At 45.3% G+C, this 19,449-nt stretch overlaps 3 protein-coding genes across 3 annotated transcripts; all 3 read left to right on the forward strand.

Moving 5' to 3' along the window:
- Positions 1-5,533: 5,533 nt before the first annotated feature.
- LOC123146342 (uncharacterized) lies at positions 5,534-9,635 on the forward strand. Its single transcript, XM_044565991.1, has 3 exons — positions 5,534-7,145; positions 7,262-7,701; positions 7,816-9,635. The coding sequence occupies exons 1-3, from the start codon at positions 5,718-5,720 to the stop codon at positions 9,254-9,256; spliced, it is 3,309 nt and encodes a 1,102-aa protein (XP_044421926.1). The 5' UTR covers positions 5,534-5,717; the 3' UTR covers positions 9,257-9,635.
- Positions 9,636-11,199: 1,564 nt separating this feature from the next.
- On the forward strand, positions 11,200-12,298 carry LOC123142811 (uncharacterized). The gene has a single exon (XM_044561553.1). The coding sequence runs from the start codon at positions 11,405-11,407 to the stop codon at positions 12,296-12,298; it is 894 nt and encodes a 297-aa protein (XP_044417488.1). The 5' UTR covers positions 11,200-11,404.
- A 5,665-nt stretch (positions 12,299-17,963) lies between these two features.
- LOC123142813 (uncharacterized) lies at positions 17,964-18,909 on the forward strand. Its single transcript, XM_044561554.1, has 2 exons — positions 17,964-18,773; positions 18,883-18,909. Exons 1-2 carry the CDS (start codon positions 17,964-17,966, stop codon positions 18,907-18,909), a joined length of 837 nt encoding a protein of 278 aa, XP_044417489.1.
- The last annotated feature ends 540 nt before the right edge of the window (positions 18,910-19,449 follow it).

Below are 19,449 nucleotides of genomic sequence, written 5' to 3' on the forward strand. Positions count from 1 at the left end.
AATGGGACCTTTAGTACCGGTTCGTGCCATGAACCGGTACTAATGCCTCAAAGCCCATTAGTACCGGTTGGTGCCACCAACCGGTACTAATGGGCATCGCACCCTTTAGTCCTGGTTCGTGGCACCAACCGGGACTAAAGGGCCCAGGTGAACCGGGACTAATGCCTTAGCCGCACGAACCGGGACCAATGCTCACATTAGTCCCGGTTCGTGACTGAACCGGGACTAATGTGAATACTGCCCTGTGACCAAAGCCCTGTTTTCTACTAGTGATTCTATCCTAAGGACATATCAATCAAGGATTTGGTAAGACTTGAGTTCCAACTTGCCAATGTTATTGATGATATGAGAAAAGATGATAGATTAAGATGCCTAAATAATATTGGCGAGCTCCTTATCAAGCTTGTTGGGACACAAAAATATGTGTTTTTATGATTTCTGTACTTACTTCTCAAATGGTATTGATCTTACCAGCCGGTAAGGCGAGCATTTTGAAAGTTTTTTTTTGCATAGTGAAGAATAGTGATGACCTCTTGAACTACTGCTTAGTGACATTTAATGAGGCAGCTCTATTCTTGGAAGTGAGCCAGGATGATATAGTTAATGCTATCATGGCAGTGCAAAAGCACAAAGTAGTAGCCCAGTTTTGTAATTTTCTACCCATGTCATGTGAGACTTTGTATTGTGAGCTTGTGAGATTTGATAAGCTATTTACATTGTTCCTTTATTGAATTATCTATTAGACCTGGCACTGTCACTGATTCACATCCGTTATTTGACATTATCTAGGTTCCTGCGGTGATTTGCACCATGCCTAGCTAGTTCACACATGAAAGCGGACTAACAGGAAAACAAAAGCGTGCAGATAATGTTAAGTTGAGTCTGATGGGAGTATATGCCACTCTATTTCAACGCGTCACGTGCATAATTTAAAGTATAATGCTAGCATATTCGGCATGTTAGAAGGCATAACTGTATATACTCGGCATCTTTAGAAGGGGCACAACTTTATATACCCAAATCTTGATCTGGAGAAGCACTTGTTTATTGATCCATGCATGTTGGGTCTCTTCATAAATCCCAAAGGACGATTAGTTGTTGGTTACTCTCCTGTCTAGATCATCAGCGAGGTCATCCACCAAACGTCAACATGCTATTACATTACATATATAGAATGGGACGACTAGAAAGATGGCCGTCTTTAATTTTCTGTCTTATGCTTGTCAAATTATTAATTGTAGGATTTGATTGGTGGAGGTAAGCAAGTAATTGCTTGTCGAATCTGAATAATATAACATGTTGATGAAGTTAGGTTACTTTACAAAAATGGGATTTAGATCAACGCCACACAACAGTCTTTTCCAGGAGAGGCGGCATGGCAGGCAACCATGAAACCCGTACCGGTGTCAGTGCCGTGCAGCGGCGGCGGCGGGGAGGCCCTGTCTGTGGGGTGGCCTGATGCAAACGTGCTGGAGGACTGCCTTGAGACGGCAAAGAAGATGGGTGCTCAAGCGGTGGTCCTCGTCATGTTGTGTGGAATGACCGCGTTGGTGTAACCGGCGACGGCTAGATGGATCCGCTGCTATCACTAGAGAAGAGAGCCTCAATGCATGGTGGTTCTGAGCAGCAGCGAGCTCGACACCAGACACGCTTCTACTGTACAGTGACATCAATGTTTTTTTGGGATTTTCTTAAGGGAATCTTCATGTTTGGTTTGGGGCGACGGAGCGGGGGCATTGCCCCAAGGTAGGGACTCCCCCCTTATCGCCGGTCCATTTGTGTGCTTTGCATATCGGTGGAGGGCTTGTGAATCCGTGTCTCCGGTGGATCTTCTAGAGATCCGTCCGGTTTAAGTTTGTGGTGGGTCCATCTGGATTCGATCGACTTTTGTGGTCTTCTTAGTTTCTACAAGTCCTTATCGGTGTTTTTCCTCTAGGTGGTGATTTTCTTCATAGATTGCGGTCAGCAATTGTACACCGCCAACTTTCTGGCCGTTGTTTCTACAAACTCCTGAGTATCAAAATGTTTGCTTCACCGAGGCGGCATCGAGCTATGCTCACAACGCACCATCGGTGGATGAAGGAGAATAAGATTTCAGCACGCTAAAGATTTTTAATGTATTTTTTCGTAAGAATATGGCTTTAGGCCTTTTCGAAAAAAATAGGATTTCAGACATTTTTACAAATGATATAAACAGCATGTGCATTCCCAAACCAATCGGATCAGTCCACCGTTGCAATATGACAAGTGATTGGTTGAATGTTGATCTCATCAACCGGGTCTATTGTTTGTATGTCATTGCCCACTAGCTAATTGCTACTTATTTGATTAGATTGTCGTCGGTGAAGCAAGAAATACTGGCAAGCACCGAAGTATAGCATAAGCTCCACTTCATATCATACTAGAGGACATCCCACTCGTTGACGCGGGAATTGGCTGATGAGAATTTGGATTGAAAACATGAGAACTAAAATTTAAAATAGACATGGCTTATCATATTTGATTATGTCTATATGTAATATATTTATTGAATATAAGTAGAATAATTGAATGGGATTTTTTTCAATGCATGGTTGAATGGTGTAGTAGTTTTTTTTCATACATGATTGCATGTTGAGGTGGACCTTATCCCTTTCATAATTCTATGATGAGATGACATGCAAGGATATGTGGCACGATTGCTTGGGATTTATTAAAAAAATGAACACTGAAACGATCGCAGATGCTCACATATGCTCATACCTATGAACGCAAACACACACATGCTACCCTATGAGCACCTCCGAGACACCGAGCCAACACAATATCTTGAGATTGATTAAGTCATCGCAAACACCTTATAGTCTATGAGAACGTCTCCTCCCACTAAATGAACATCACCAGAAAGTATGAAATAAATTCAGGAGAATGTAAGCACCGGTGCCAACTCTAGGACTTGAACCCTGGTGGGTTGTGCAAGGAACCTGGACATCTGTGTTATGCTCAGTTCACACTTGGGATTTACTATTCATATACGTGATTAAGCTCTGGGTGCCTTCCCACACTAGTGAGATATGGGGAACCCGTTTTATACCGCCCTAACTTTGGTGAGGTCAGTCTAAGTGTCTGATTGGTGGTGGTGAGGCGATGTCGTCATCAGTGACGTGCAACAAGTTCTTCTCGCCTTTTCATAGCTTCGGCAATCCTTATTGGTGTCGGTGGAGGATGTGTTGAGCTTCAGTCATGGTCAGATCTTGTGACTCGTTTTTTTCTATGTTTCATCTAGGTGGTCTTGGACATCGTCGTTCGGCGTAGTAGATTGAGACAGTTTGTGTTTTGGTCTTGAGTGGCTTCTTCCCCGTTCGGCGATATACAACCAGCTACGGCTTCGATGAACATTCTTTAGTACATAGTGCACATTTTTTGAACACACGTGAAGCACTTTTTTCAACTACATGTGAACATTTTTTCAAATACACAGTGTACATGTTTTTGAATAGACCTAGTACATTTCTCATCAACATGGTGAACATTTTTGATACACATTGAACGCTTTCAAATACAAGTTGGATATTTTTTCAAATAAATGTTTGAATATATTTTAATACACGTGAAACACTTTTCAGTCTCACCTTGAACTTTGTAAAATACATGATAAACATTCTTTTCTTTTTTGATATATGTTGAACATTTTCGAATACATGATAAACTTTTTTCAAACATATGTTTGAACATTTTTTAATATATCTTAAACATTTTCTAAATATTTTTGAGTAAACATTGAATTTGTGGTAATACATGTGAAACATTATTCAGATACACCTTGAATATTTTCTTAAAATAGATCATGCACATTTGTTTCAAATACGTGCTGTATATTTTTGAATACACGCTGAACATTTTTTCTGATACATGTTGAATATTTGGTCAAATACAGGATGAACATTTTTAAATACATGTGTGAACATTTTTTGTATACATGTTAATTTTTTTTCAAATACACATTGAACATTTGTTGAGCACATGCTGAACATTCTTTTGAATGGTATGAACATTTTTTAAACTTTACACAAATTTTTTTCTATGCCGAATGAAATGAAAACGAGTATCTAAGCGGTATCATGCATGACATGAAAACGAGTTCCTCCGTTCAACATGACATGAAAATGAACATTTTTTAAAAGTATTAACTTATTTTTCGGCTACAAAAAAGGCAAAAAGCTCTTCCTTTCAACATGACATGCAAACGAGCTCGGAAATGGATGAAACTTGGCATGATGTTCATAGGACCCTGTAAGGTGTGGTAAAATTAGAGAGCGTTACGGTAAAAAGTAAATGCACTTCGTGGACAAATCGAACACTCTCCAACGAAATGTCAGTGTTTCGAACGAGCCGCCTTTCAAACACAACTTCATTTTTACATCATTTCAACTCCAAACTCTTTCTATGATTAATAGACATCATTGAAAGTCCCATGCTCAATTTTTAAAATATTTTGAGTTGGTTTGTTATTTTCAAAGCATTAATTGAATTGCCGGCCACTAAAGAGGCAAAAAAGCTCTTCCGTTCAACATAACATGCAAACGAGCTCGGAAATGGATGAAACTTGGCATTAGATCTTCATAGAATCCCTGTAAGGCGTGGAAAATTTGAGATCGTTATGACAAAAATTAGATGCACTTTGTGTACAAATCGAACACTCTTCAACGAACAGAAAAACTCCCTTCCGAGTAAAACTATATTTTTTACAGCATTTGCCCTTTAAACTTTTTCTATGTTGAATACACCATTAAAAACGCCATGCTATAGCTTGGCACTACTCTGAGTAATAAACAAGATATTTCTAGTAAACGCCATGCTATAGCTTGGGACTACTCTGGGTAATAAACATGCTATTTCTAGTACTCTTCCTTACTTACAAAACCTATGGCGGGTGCTATATAGTGCCCGCCACTGCGAAAACTGGAAATTTTTGAAAAGGGCGGGCGCGGGTTAGCGAAATATGACGGTGGCGGCTCTAGAAAAATTCCCGCCAATGTCGCGCCAAGATCCAGTGGCGGGCACCATGGCCCACCCGCCGCTGCTGTTTCCATCTCACGGGTAATTCTGTGAAAACATAGGTGTGGCGAATCCGCCGAGCATTTAGCCGTGGCCGATTTTTTTTCCTACCCGACACTGGAAATTTTTCAAAATAGCTGTGGTGGGTACATTGCTCCGCATGCCACTAGTTTGAGCCGACCTATGAGCCTTTTCTTAGTAGTGGTGCTCGCATTTTCCTGGCACTAATTGTTTGAGGATTGATATAACATGATATTTTTATTAGGAATAATATTGTTGACTCCAGTTGTATGGAGGAATCCGAGAGTCAATGCGTCCTAAATTGGTAATCGGTGATCCGAAATATTTTGAGAAGATAGAGTACCTCCGGCTTGGATTTGCGTGGAAATTTTTGTGTGCTCCCTACTAGTACTATCTACTACACTATTTTTTAAATTTGTTTTTTTCCCTTTGAGGGGATGTTTTTCCATGTAGCCGGAAAAAATGCGGGCGAGGAAGTTAATAGCCCAGCCCACTAGCGTAGTCAGTATTGAGGTTTGAGCCCAACAAGAGGCACACTCTCCACACTCACCAACCCCCGACGACCCAACCAAAGCCCACATCCGCACTCGCATCCTCCTCTGACAACCACCACCGCATCTGGTCTCCGTCTCCCCCCTCGCCGGTCCTCGTCGCCGGCGATGGAGCCGCGGCCTTCCCCGCCGCCGCAGCCGCCGACCCTCACGGCGCAGGAGTGGGAGCACCTCCTCGACGACTTCTCCTCCCCCCCACCCCGCCGCGACCGGTGGCTCCACCTGCCGCTGCTGGACCTGGCGCTCTCCTCCCTCCCCCGCCGCGACCTCCCCTCCCACCTCAAGCCGCTCCTGCTCGCCTTCGTCGACGACCACCTCCTCCCTCCCTCCGCCCCCGCGCGGCAACTCCCGCTCCTCCTCGCCTCGCTCCTCGCCTTCCCCGCCGACCACCCGCTCCGCGACCACCTCGTCGCCACCGCCGCCTCCGCCTTCGCGTCCGCTCTCTCCGCCCCGCTGGCCGACCCCGAGGGGGAGGCCCCGCCGCTCGCGGGGCTCGTCGGCGCGCTCCTCGCCGCCGCCAACCGCCCCAACCACGCCACCGACCGCGCCGCGCGCGCCCTCGCCTGCGACGCGCTCAGGGCGCTGGACGAGGCCCTGCCGGGGCTCCTCGCCGACGTGCTCGGCCACGCCTACGCGCTCGCCTCCGCCGAGCGCTCCCCCGCCGCGCAGTCCTACATCCTCCTGCTCGCCTCCGCCGCGCGCGGCGCCGTCCGCCTCGGCAGGCTCGGATCCAGCGCCTCCATCCTCGCCGTCTCCGGCCCGCCCGTTCCATTCTCAGTGCCTGCGCACCTCCTCTCCTCACCGCCGCCGCTCGCTTCTGCCGCACCCCCGTCGGAGCAGAACGTGAGGGAGATCAGGAAGGTGCTCGCGCTGGTCATGGAGAGGCCGCAGGTGCTGACGCCCGCGGCGGCAATGGAGGTCACGGCCATCGTCGCGGAGGTGGCGACGGCGGTGCTGGAGTGGGCGCCGGCCATCGCGGCGCATGTCAAAGTGCAGTTCAGTGGGATGGCGTATTCGTCGAGCCCGATGCTGCTGCACTCGGTGCTCACGCTGTTCGCGAAGTTCCCCGATGCGTTTGGAGCTGAGGATGAGCGCAAGATGGCGCGCCGCCTAGCTTCGGCTGCCTGCGAGGCGCACCGGCCACTGCCAGTGCGATTGCTGGTGTTGCATTGGCTGCTTGGGTCTGGGAGGTTCAGAGATTCAGTGCCTGGACTTGCCAAATGGTTCTATCCTGGCATGTTTGACCCCCTGGCGCTCAAGGCCAAGAAGCTGGACTGCCTTGGATTTGTTGCTGCTACCGTTGACAGTGATAAGGTTGAAGGAGGCAGTTACGGCCAGCAGACAACCGAGTTCATCGATGATGGCTTAGTCTGTGTTTCGGCCTTCAGGTGGCTCCCGGCATGGAGTACTGAGACAAGTGTTGCGTTCCGAGCGCTGCACAGGGTCTTGGTCGGCGCTGCTCCTCACGGCACGAATGACAAGGGTTGCTCCGGAGCTGGTGAGCTCCTGAATTCAACTACCTTCCACCATTTCCAGGTAGAAATTACGGAGATAGTTAACGATAGGCACACTCATCAACTTGCAGGACCCTCACTTCATCACATTGCAATGGAATTTAGTGAATGCTAAGTTTGTGTGTCATCTTTATGCAGGCTATGCTGGTTGATATGGCATCAGAACATCGGAGTTTAGTCCCAGTCATTGCTGATTTCATCAACCGCCTGCTAGCATGCACCACACATCGGTGGGTGGGGGAACAGTTGCTCCGAACCTTTGATGAGTGCCTGCTTCCGAGGCTTGAACCGGGCTACCAGCTCGCATCTTACTACCCTCTTTTTGAGAAGATTGCACAGAATGAGGCAGTCCCTCAGCTCCGCCTAATTGAATTGCTCACCAAGCAGATGGTTTGTCTTGCCAAGAAGCATGACCCGGACACAGAACTGAAGTCCTGGTCTCAGGGCAGCAAGGTTGTGGGCATTTGTCGTATCATGCTGAAGCACCATCACAGCTCTCATATATTCCTTCCCCTGACCCACCTACTCGTGCGCACCATCGAGTCATTCCCAGACCTAGAGATCCGGGACCATGCAAGGTATCTTCATCTTTTTTTTCTTCTTCTTAAAATCAGGCACACATAATTCTGGCATAGCTTTGCTTGTGTTATCTGTTTCCCTAGCCTTCTCACTGCTTGAAATGATTCGTCCAGGATATGTTTGCGGATGTTGTCTTGCATTCCTGGCAAAAAACTGAGGAATCTCATGGGGATTGGAGAGCAACCCACACCCTCGCATCCGGGTTCCATGTTTGATGACCCATCAGAACGTCCTGCTCAAGATCCTAGCAGCATGCCTGCTTTGGCATCGTACATTCATCTTGAAAGAGTTGTGCCTCTGGTTGTGAAGCAGTCATGGGCCCTCACATTGCCTAATTTCAGTGTCCAGAGCAGAGCGTCTGGTCACATCATAAGTATACAGGATGTGAGTGTGACTCCTCCAGAGCAAGAAAAGCCACCACAGCCTACCATCGAGAGAATTGGCTATACACAAGAAGCGCTACGCGTGATGGATTCAAAGGGGGCTGAAACTTTGGAAATCCTTAGAAGGCACTTTTCATGCATTCCTGAGTACCTGCACTCATCTGGTGGTCTCAAAGTCAAAATACATTGCACATTTAGATTTGATTCAGAGCCATTTAACAGAGCTTGGGTATCTGATTCACCTGTTCCAAGTTCTGAAGGGGAAGATGAGTTGCCTGCCCTTTATGCAGTGACGATTACCTTGTCATCCAGTGCACAGTTTGGAAAAATTCCCTCATGTCATGTGCCTTTCCTTTTGGGTGAGCCTCCAGCTTCCGGTGTGGACATTGTCCCCGTAGATAACTGCCACCAGGAAGAATCAAGTTACCGGGCATCAGTAATGATAGAACTGGAGCCTCGAGAGCCATCACCTGGTCTTATTGACGTCGAAATCGCAGCAAACACAGAGAACTGCCAAGTCATTTGTGGTTCTCTTAAGCCCATTACAGTTGGCATCGAGGACATGTTTTTGAAGGCCAGTGTACCTCCTGATACTCCAAAAGATGGTACAGCTGAGTATTACCAGGACCTGTTTCATGCTCTATGGGAGGCCTGTAACAGTTCCTCTAACACAGGCCGTGAGACATTCCCTTTGAGTGGAGGGAAAGGGTTAGCTGCAATCAGTGGAACCCGGTCTGTCAAGCTTCTTGAGGTGACTCCAAAGGTTCTGATAGGAGCTCTTGAGAAATACCTGGCTCCCTTTGTTGTCAGTGTTGCTGGGCGTTCACTTATCACCATTCTAAGAGGTAATGGACTCATTGAGAATGTCGTGTGGGAAGAAAGTGACTCAGATGCTGCTGTTGGTGCTGATGCATTGGTTCCATACTCCATGGAAAACAATCTCCAGCTTCAGCACATCGATGATGACGAAATTGGGATCGGTGCGCAGAGGTTTGCTCATTTAAGCAAGAGGGATATGGGTGTCGTGCGCGTCCTGATATTCCTGCCACCCAGGTATCACCTCCTCTTCTCAATGGAAGTAGGCTATGCCTCCACGCTGGTCAGGATAAGAACAGATCATTGGCCATGTTTGGCATATGTTGATGAATATTTGGAGGCGTTGCTGCAATAGTGAAGGTTTCTCTGGCCAAGAGTCTTCAGTTTTGTACCTTATGTAACAGTAAAGAGCATACAAATGCAAGCTGTTGTTTTTTCCCATTTTCCGGGGGCTTCTTTTTCTGTACCATGAAGTCTGGAGCGTCATTCTTTCTGCGGATTCAGAAGTGTAATTTCCAGTGGAGAGGGCAATTTTGTTCATTGGCCATCATCTAGAATATGGGATTGTTTATAGGTTGAAATCAACTTTCCATCCTATGTTACTTCACTGGCTATGTAAAGTTGAGGTTTTCTTTCATGTTGATCTGTGAAAAGAGCAACTTGTGGTAATCAGTGTCCATTTGCAACAAATTTGTAAGTCTTCAGTGTTCAGTCAAGTTGAACTTCTTCCTTCAGTATGGCCTGGGGTATGCATAAGTTCAAGATCAGTTCCAATGTTCCACAGGATATTTCCAGTAAGTTTTACCCTCAGCTTCAGCAGTAATATCCTCCGCCTGTATCGTCATGGTTATTGCAGTAGATAATCAGGGCAAATATCAGAGAGAAAATTGCGACTTTAGAATCTAGGAGTTGCAATACAAATTATTGAACTGCAATATGTCTGAAATCGAGACTGGGGCGTTACAGTTCCATTATGTGCTATCTTTTGGCTCTATGATGTCATATTTGGTGATTCTAATTCTTCAAAGTCAGCCTACAATTCTTTATCTGCAATACAGCCTGATCTTAAACCAGTGAATTTTGGCCCCAGGGGTATTTCCTATAATCATCTTCTTGATGAAAACCTTCCTAACAATCCTGCTGAGCAGAAGTGGTCAATGTATGTAATTCTTTATTTTTACTTATTATATTAGGCGTTGATGTTAATAGCTAAATTGGCAACCTGAGGCTCCAAAACGTCACGGGTTCAAAGTTCAAACATACAAATTGCAGTAATTATTATCTGTATTTTCTGGGCAGTTTTGTTCATTGGTCATTTATCATGAACAACGCAAGTTCGCATCATATGTTACGTCAATTCTGTTCTATTTGGAGTCTCCCACCAGCCATGTGAAAAGTTGAGGTTTGCTTCCTTGTTGGTTTGTGAAAAGTGCAGATCATGGCAATTACGTACTCAAATGTCCTGGGAAGAATATCTGGCAAAGTTAAGATGCTTGATTAGCTAGCCTGATTCAGTTAAACAGAGTACAGTATGTAGCAATAACAGTTCGGGACTTGATATGGGCACTCAATCCTTATACATTCCCATGTCCATATAACATGCCATTCTGTTGTGACTGCATATCCTCCTGGTTGTAACTGGCCGGCCATTTTCTCTTAAAAACTTATCACGTGGTCTCCGGTCCCTATAAAATACTACTAGCCACCAACTTGGTAAAGTACAATACCATACAATAGGAACAGTCGTTCCAAAGAGCAGTCCATAGATGTAGTTGGTGAAAAAAATAAAGAAATGATTAAGCCTGCAACTTGCTTAAGAACACGTGTGATACCCTACAATAGGAACTCAAGTGAGGTCCACAAGTACTTGGTCAAGTCAAATAAAATATGACACCCTTGCAAGTGTTATTGTAGGTATTTATACAGTAAATAAAGGACCCTTTCAAGCAAGTTGTATATATAATAATGTGTGTATACAAGGTGTTCGGTAGGCAATTGGTGACTTCGTGATTCAACTAAACAAAGTATATTATGCAGTACTAACATTTTTGAACTCGATATAGGCACTCAATCCTTGATCGATTGCCAATGTACATATAAGTATATGCCATTTAGTTGTGACCGCATATCTGCCTGTCCGCGGCTTGGCCACTCGTTGTTAAAAACTCATTCGTCGGTCCGGTCCCCATAAAATACTAGCTGGACAACAACCTGGTAACATGCTATACCATACTACATACAATATGACAAACTTAGCAAGAGATGTACATAGTTAATCAAGTCAAGCAAAAAAGAGATTAGGCCAAAACATTGGCTCTTGAAAATGTTATATGATTAAATTAAAAAAGGACACTTTTAAGCAAGTGGTATAAGAAAAGTTGAGTAGGCAAGTGAGGGCTGAAATTATAAATGTGTAGATACATACAGAAGTGGTTCGTGGACCAGCCAGTAGCATAATTAGCTAGTGTGCATGTGACAGAGAGGGGAGATCAAGGGAGAACTCATGGGCTACTCAGGCGCTGTGCAATGGTGGGACGAGTGGCAGCTGCGCATCCTCGTGCTTGGTAGCCTGGTGATTCAGTATGTCCTCCTCGCTGCTTCCGTCGCGCGTAAGTTCCCCATCAGATCCTGGTTTAGACCCTTCATCTGGCTAGCGTACCTGGGCAACGATGCTGTTGCAATCTATGCGCTCGCCACCCTCTTCAACCGCCACAGGAAGCCACAGCAGGAGAATGGAGATGGCGGCAGCAGCATCCTGGAGGTGTTGTGGGCGCCTATCCTCCTGATACACCTTGGTGGACAAGATGGCATAACCGCCTACAACATCGAGGACAATGAGTTGTGGACGCGGCACATCCTCACCTCGGTGTCTCAGGTCACCGTGGCCATCTACGTCTTCTGGAAATCATGGCCAGGCAACGACACAAGACTCTTGCAGGCGGCAATATTGCTTTTCATCCCCGGCATCCTCAAATGCTTCGAGAAGCCCTTGGCTCTCAATAGAGCTAGCGTTAACAGCCTTGTCAGCTCCAGCGAGCCAATTCGGAGATCAATAAACACACAGAACCTCAAAATTGATCCACTTGCAGATTTCATTGAGAAAGCAACCAGTCCTGCTGAGGAGAATAGTTATCTTTTGACAGCAGCCACGCCGGTGGACTTCACTCCCTATAAGCTATTTGTGGACTTTGCATCTCCTTCTGCTAATGATCGGATCAGGATGCTGCTGTCCTTCTCAGCACTGAATGACAACTATGCTATTGTAAGCTGCAGCATTGGCTCTCTGAGACATTTCAGCTCCTCTACACCAAAGAAAAGATGTTCTCCATTGAGTCTGGCTTTGCAGGCCGCTCCAGTAGCAGTGTCCATGCCCGTGAGAGCATATCGGAGCAAATAGTCGGCTTGCTTGTTGCTTTTGTTCGCGTATCTGGTATGTACCTTCCGTTCGCAGCCGTAGCCCTCTTCCACCATAGTCACAGAGAAGTTTATAGTAAAGATGATGCCAAGGTTACATATGCCTTGCTCTGTTGCACTGCTGTCCTGGAGGGTTATGCCATGCCCCTAAGGGGCATCACAAGGGACACAGAAACTCTGAGGCCAACACAAGTCAAGCCTATATTTGATGATATGGTTTCCCAGTACAACCTTATAGGTCTCTTTGTCCGCAACAGAAAGCACTCCATGATGATGAGGATTGTGGGAGTCTTGGGATGTACCAACTTCCTTCAGCGACGTTGGCACATGAAGTCTTGCTCCTCATCCTTCAGCATTACAAAGTTAGTGCTCAAGTATGTGAAAGGAGGGTGGGGGCATCACATAAGAGATGTTTCCAGTTACAGGAAGTTCAATGATAACAGGGGCCAGTTTAGTCTTGGGCGTGAAGGGTGCTACCAGGAACTGGGCTGGAGCTTAGAGGGCGCATTTGACGAGAGTGTTCTTCTCTGGCATCTCGCCACAGATTTCTGTTACTACCACACGGGTGTATCTCACTCTCACCACAGACGGCTGTGCACGCAAGATTCATGTCCTCATGCTTGGTGTGAAGGATCTGGTCATCACAAGAGGGCCATCCAGTGCAGAGAAATGTCCAACTACATGATGTACCTACTGTTTGTGAATCCTGAAATGCTAATGGCAGGCACCAGAAGGAACCTTTTCACGACCGCCTACGACGAACTGAAGGGCATCATTATCCAGGGAGACAAGCAAACTCATAAGGAAGCAGAGCTTACACAGATGATAATTGCTGCGGTGGATGGTGGAGGATCTCCACCTCCAGATGGTACCCAGCAGCAACAGGGGGGCATTATCCGTGACGCTTGGAGTATTACCAAAGTATTGTCCTGTCTGCCTGAAGAGAAGATGTGGAATGTGGTGGAAGGCATCTGGGTGGAGATGTTGTGCTTCTCCGCCGCTAGATGCAGAGGATACCTCCACGCCAAGGGTTTGGCCACCGGTGTGGAATACCTCACCTATGTCTGGCTCCTATTGTACTACATGGGGATGGAGACTTTGGCAGCCAAATTGCAGAGGGCGGATCATCATTATCACAACGGAGGAGTGCCTGGGGATGAACCTTCAACTTCTCGTGTCAGCAGGGCTGCCACTACCCAAGAGGAAGCTGCTGGTCCATCGAGATCAAGTGGAACCTACAAAGAACATGCTGAAGGTCAATCCGCTGGTTACCAGGGCAGCCATGCCACCGGGGAAGAAATCGTGTAACTCATTAGTATGATGTTTCTGGATGCTATTTCGTCTCTGTTTCTCATTCCTCTGTTTGCTTTTATATGTGTGCCAATACTTTTGTTTTTTCTGTTGATTAACGATGCTATGCATGTTTGTTGGTGCCATTTCTACTACTTAATTCCTTTTCCTGTTGCTGAATTCAATAGAGACCACACATGTTTGCTGTGAGCCTGTAACATGGATGCTTTCTGCCAGAGTTTTCAGTGTTGTACCTCATGTAACACTTGCACAATATGAGTTTCTGGGTGTTCCTCTTTAACGCCTTTGGGGCCTTCTTCTTTTTCTGTAGCCTGTACCATGAATAGTACCAAAGCATCATTCTTCTTACTGATTCCGATCTCTAATTTACAAGGAAGAGAACTGTTCTGTTAATTGTTCATTAAGTTCCTGTCATAGGTTACTTTCTTCAGTTCCTGCTATTTTTTGTCTCACCACAACAGCCATGTGAAAGATGGGGGTTTCGTTCATGCTCGTTTTGTCAAAAGAGCAACCTGCGGTTTCTAATTAATACTCCCTCTGTTCCTTTATATAAGGTGTATTTGTTTTTTGAAAAGTCAAATGAGTGCAAGTTTGACTGAGTTTTCAGAAAAATATATCAAAATTCAGAATACGAAATTTAGATCATTTGATCCATCATGAAAATTAGTTTCATATTTTATCTACTAGGCATTGCAAATGTTTCTATTTTATTCTATAATCTTGGTCAAACATTCACATGGTTGACTTGCATGGAAACCAATACATCTTATATTCTGGAATGGAGGGAGTAATTGGTGAATCAAATTTGTCTGATTAACAATATTCTCCTGACGTAAACTACATGTGCTCTAATAAACAACTGTAGGCATCAATAACAATTTCAACCCAGTGTAGATCCAGGAGATCAGTATGTGACTTCCTGTTTACTGTCTGCTACTTAAAGAGCATCCTTATGGTTGCGTTTGCATGTGTAGTATTATTTTGTTTCTGAAAAAAGAATGTATCATGTGTAGCACTGGTTTATCCAATGTTTGGTGTGTCAATGAAAGTTGTCCGTTGCCCGGTCATTCTTTGATGCGACACTCGGTTATGTACCGGTCCTTTTCAAGCAGCTGCTAAATGTTTTGGGGCAAGTTCCTGCACAAGTCTTGCCTTTGCTTGTTTGTATTACTCGTAGTGACTGTGTATTGCACTGCAGTGTAATAAACTGCAAGAAGATGATGATGGCTTTTTTTTTAGAAAAGGAGGATGACCCCCGGCCTCTGCATTTGGGCGATGCATACGGCCACTTTATTAATTATTCTCACAAGACCTTACAAAGTAATACCACAGTAAGACTAAAGCCGCCGTCTAAGCAACAAACTGTCGCTACACCTATCCAGTAGATGAAGGGGCGCAGATAGCCTGGGCCTAATACCAAACAGACATCGCAGCCAAACCTAACATCTAAGACCTGAGGACCCATCCAGGACGCCTGCCGGGCATGGGTCTCGCCGGTTTGTAGCCAGTAGATGATGATGGCTTTGGTTCCCCCATTTGTGCTTTGCTGTCCCTAGATGCAGAGGATACCTGCATGCCAAAGAGGGAGAAGCTGGAAGCTGGGTCGGTTATGCTTCAAAGAGAGGCTCTTTGTCATCATGCTGATGGGGTGAAAGAAGTTGGACATGCCATGCTCCGGATCACCGATGACGATGCAACTGTGGAGGATGTTAAAGACTAATGTTTGATGGTCCTTCGCTTCACATCTTCTGTTGGTGAAACTGAAACTTGTTTTGGGTATCCTGGGTTGATCCGTTGCCAGTACACTTGGTGTTTCCTGTAAAGTCTGAAGTTTTCAGTAGGTGGCATTGGAACTCAGGATGCTGGCACTTGTTTTACTATTCCGTTATCTCAGTGGTAATGGAATCTGACATTGATGGTTGTTTGCAAAAAAAAAAAAAAAAAACAAACCTGAATGCCACAGGGGTAGGTGGGGTACATCATGCCTCAAACTATATTACATGGGCATGGTGACGTAGGCAACCAAACTGCAGAGGGTGGAATGGATCATCATCATCATCATCGCAAGTTCAAGCCATTGGTCCATCAATATGCAGAACAAGGTGCCAGTGGTCGATCCACTCGTGAAGAAATCGTCTGACTTGCAATGATATTTCCGGCAGCTAATCTGTCCCTGTTTCCTGTAGCTCTGTTTTCTTTCGTGTGTATATTCTTTCTGTTGATAAACATTACTATGTGTGTGTTGGTGCTATTCTGCTACTCAATTCCCTTTCTACTGCTAAACTCAGCGAAGGCTACAGAATCTCTTCTTTACTATGGAGACTTTCTGGCAAATAATTTTCAATTTTGAACCTTCGGTAACACTTATACAGTATTGAGTTTTTTGGTGTTCCATTTTCAGGGCCTTCTTTTTCCGTAGTCTATACCATGAACATACATCACTACTGACAAATGAACAAGCTGACGGTCTGTCAAACTGTTTCCAGGCGCCAATCCGCCACTGTTTCTGATTGCTCTGTTTGCTTTTATGTGTGCCAATACTTTTCATGTTGATTCACGGTGCCATGTGTGTTTGTTGATGCCATTGTGCCACTTAATTCCCTTTCTGTTGCTGAATTCATTAAAGACCATGCGAGTTCTGCTTTGACATGGAGGCTTTTCTGCCAGATTTTCAGTTTTGTACCTTCCGTGACACTTTAATAGTGTGAGTTTCTGGGTGTTCTGTTTTGGGGGCCTTCTTCTTTTCTGTAGTCTGTACCAATGAAGCAAGAAGCATCTTTCTTTTGGCCGATTCGATCTGTAATTTACAGTGGAGGGAGCAGTTTTGTTCATTGGTCATTATCAAGAATACACCCGACTTCCAGTGATATTTCCAGGCGCCAATCCGTCCCTGTTTCCCATTGCTCTGTTTGCTTCTATGTGTGCCAATTTATTTTCCTGTTGATTACCATTGCTATATACGCGTGTTTATTGGTGCCATTTGTGCTACTTAATTCCCTTCCTGTTGCTGAAAAGTGAAGGCTATGCAATGTATGCTTCGTCATGAAGGCTTTCTGGCAAAGAGCTTCAAGTTTTATAACTTGTGTAACACTTGTATAGTATGAGTTTCTGGGTGTTTCGTTCTTTTTCTGTATTATGTACCTTGAATACTACTGAAACATCATTCTTTTTGTGGATTTAGATATGTAATCTACAGGGGAGAGAGCACTGCAGTTCATTGGTCAGCATCAAGAATACAAGAAAATTAAGTTCCGTTTGTCTCTCACCCGCTGTGGGAAAGATGGGGTTTTCTTTCATGCAGATTTGTCAAAAGAGCAACCTATGTTAATTAATGCTTGTTTGCGACACATTTGTTTGAGGAAAAATCATTCTTCTCACAGAGTTACATGGTCCCAGTTTACTAACTTGGCAAGGATTTGATAAACAAGGCACTGTATCTGTATGCAGCGACAACAATTTAAACCTGACATTATCATATACAGGCAGGAGAGGTGTGCAACTTCTTTTTACTGCTTGCTACTTATAGTGCATTCTTATGGTCGCATTTCCATGTGTAGCACTGTTTCGTTTGGTATGTCGAGTGAAAGATGTCCGTTGTCTGGTCATTCTCTGATGCAACATTCCGCTGTATCCGTCCTTGTGAAGTACTACCTCCATCCTGGTTCATTGATCCTTATTGTATTTTGTGCCAAATTTTAACCATTAATTTAACTAATAAAATGTTCATGCATGTCACCAAAAATTATATCATTGGAAACTATGATCAAATACGAATCCAATGATATATTTTTTGTTGAGATGCATTAACACTTTTTTAGTTAAATATTTGATCAAAATTTGGCACAAATTACAAAGGGGACCAATAAACCAGGACGGAGGTAGTAGTTGCTAAATGATTCGGGGCAAATTCTTACATATGTTTTGTATTTACATGTTTATGTTTATCATAGTGACTGTATTTATTTCATTAAACCAGGACAGGTAGTACTTTCGAATTAACAATACCAAACAGATTACATTTAATAAGCAACTTTGGCCCATCCAAGCGTGGGTGGGTGGGTGGTGGATCTGATGCCTCATTGGTACTAGTGGTATATTCAATCAATTATCACGTTTCCCAGAGAAAAAAACCTTAATTACGTCGTAGTACATGTGTACACGTGATGGCACATTGGTATCTGAAAAAGGAGTGCAGGGGAGTGTCTCTTTTGACTAAGGTTGACGGAGCCCACTCTCCCTTCCTGATGCTACCATTTGCGCTCCTCCAATTTCGTTAGGAAAACCATTTTAAGCTGTTCGTGGGTGTCAGAGAGGCCGGGGAAGTCTATAGAGAGCTAATGGGTGTTTTAGGCGCTGTGCAATGGTGGGAGGAGTGGCAGCTGCGGATCCTCGTCCTTGGGAGCCTGGTGATTCAGTACATCCTCCTCGTCTCTTCTGTCGCGCGTAAGTTCCCCATCAGATCCTGGTTTAGACCTATTATCTGGCTAGCATACCTTGGCAGCGATGCCATTGCAATCTATGCGCTCGCCACCCTCTTCAACCGCCACCGAAAGCCACAGCAGAAGGATGGACATGGTGGCAGCAGCATCTTGGAGGTGTTGTGGGCGCCTATCCTCCTGATACACCTCGGTGGACAGGACGACATAACCGCCTACAACATCGAGGACAATGAGCTATGGACGCGGCACATCCTCACCTCGGTGTCTCAAGTCACCGTGGCCATCTATGTGTTCTGCAAATCATGGCCAGACAGCGATGACACGAAATTGCTAGTTGCTGCAATATTGCTCTTCATCCCCGATATCCTCAAATGCTTGGAGAAGCCCTGGGCTCTCAACAGAGCTAGCATTAACAGCTTGGTGAGCTCCGGTGAGCCTATTCGGAGGTCAATACACACACATAAGCTCAAGATTGATCCGCTTGAAGATTTTATTGACAAGGCAATCAGTCCTGCCGGGCCCAATGACCACCTTTTAACACTGACGGACCACACTCGGTATAAGTTATTTGTGGACCTTGCATCTCCTTCTGTTGATGATCGGATCAGGATGCTACGGTCCTTCTCAGCACTTGATGACTACCGTGCATACCGTAAGCTGCAGTCTGGCATCTCCGAGACCTTCCAATTCCTCTACACCAAAGAAAAGGTGTTCTCCGGTTTCATTATTGTCACAGGAGCCAGACCCATGGCCAATTTATACAGAGCAATGAAATCCTCACCTGGTCTCTTTTTTGGGGTACTTGTCCGTGGAGTAGCTATGTACCTTCCATTTGCAACCATAGCCTTCTTCCATCAGAGTCAAAGAGAGGCTTATAGTGAAGACGATATCAAGGTTACATATGCCTTGCTCGTTTGTACCGCTGTCCTGGAGTATTGGGTCAGTGCCTTAAACATGAATCCAAGGACACAAGAAAGTTCCAGTCCTGGAGTGTTGGGGAACGTAGCAGAAATTTAAAATTTTCTACGCATCACTAAGATCAATCTATGGAGTAATCTAGCAACGAGGGGAAGGGGAGTGCATCTACATACCCTTGTAGATCGCGAGCGAAAGCGTTCAAGAGAACGGAGTTGATGGAGTCGTACTCGTCGTGATCCAAATCACCGATGATCCTAGCGCCGAACGGACGGCACCTCCGCGTTCAACACACGTACGGAGCAGCGACGTCTCCTCCTTCTTGATCCAGCAAGCGGGGAGCAGAGGTTGATGGAGATCCAGCAGCACGACGGCGTGGTGGTGGAAGTAGCGGGATCCCGAAAGGGCTTCGCCAAGCGCAAGCGGGGAGGAAGAGGTGTCACGGGAGGGAGAGGGAGGCGCCAGGGCT

Source organism: Triticum aestivum, chromosome 6D (genome assembly GCF_018294505.1).
Source record: "Triticum aestivum cultivar Chinese Spring chromosome 6D, IWGSC CS RefSeq v2.1, whole genome shotgun sequence".
Taxonomy (NCBI): domain Eukaryota; kingdom Viridiplantae; phylum Streptophyta; class Magnoliopsida; order Poales; family Poaceae; genus Triticum; species Triticum aestivum.

What these genes read in the sequence shown, in the direction of transcription:
- LOC123146342 (XM_044565991.1), top strand. Translation starts at nt 5,718, where the DNA reads ATGGAGCCGCGGCCTTCCCCGCCGCCGCAGCCGCCGACCCTCACGGCG. An exon ending in CTACCTTCCACCATTTCCAG is followed by an intron (nt 7,146 to 7,261) that starts GTAGAAATTACG and finishes ATCTTTATGCAG; the next exon opens with GCTATGCTGGTTGATATGGC. An exon ending in GAGATCCGGGACCATGCAAG is followed by an intron (nt 7,702 to 7,815) that starts GTATCTTCATCT and finishes TGATTCGTCCAG; the next exon opens with GATATGTTTGCGGATGTTGT.
- LOC123142811 (XM_044561553.1), top strand. Translation starts at nt 11,405, where the DNA reads ATGGGCTACTCAGGCGCTGTGCAATGGTGGGACGAGTGGCAGCTGCGC.
- LOC123142813 (XM_044561554.1), top strand. Translation starts at nt 17,964, where the DNA reads ATGGGTGTTTTAGGCGCTGTGCAATGGTGGGAGGAGTGGCAGCTGCGG. An exon ending in TCCTCTACACCAAAGAAAAG is followed by an intron (nt 18,774 to 18,882) that starts GTGTTCTCCGGT and finishes TCCGTGGAGTAG; the next exon opens with CTATGTACCTTCCATTTGCA.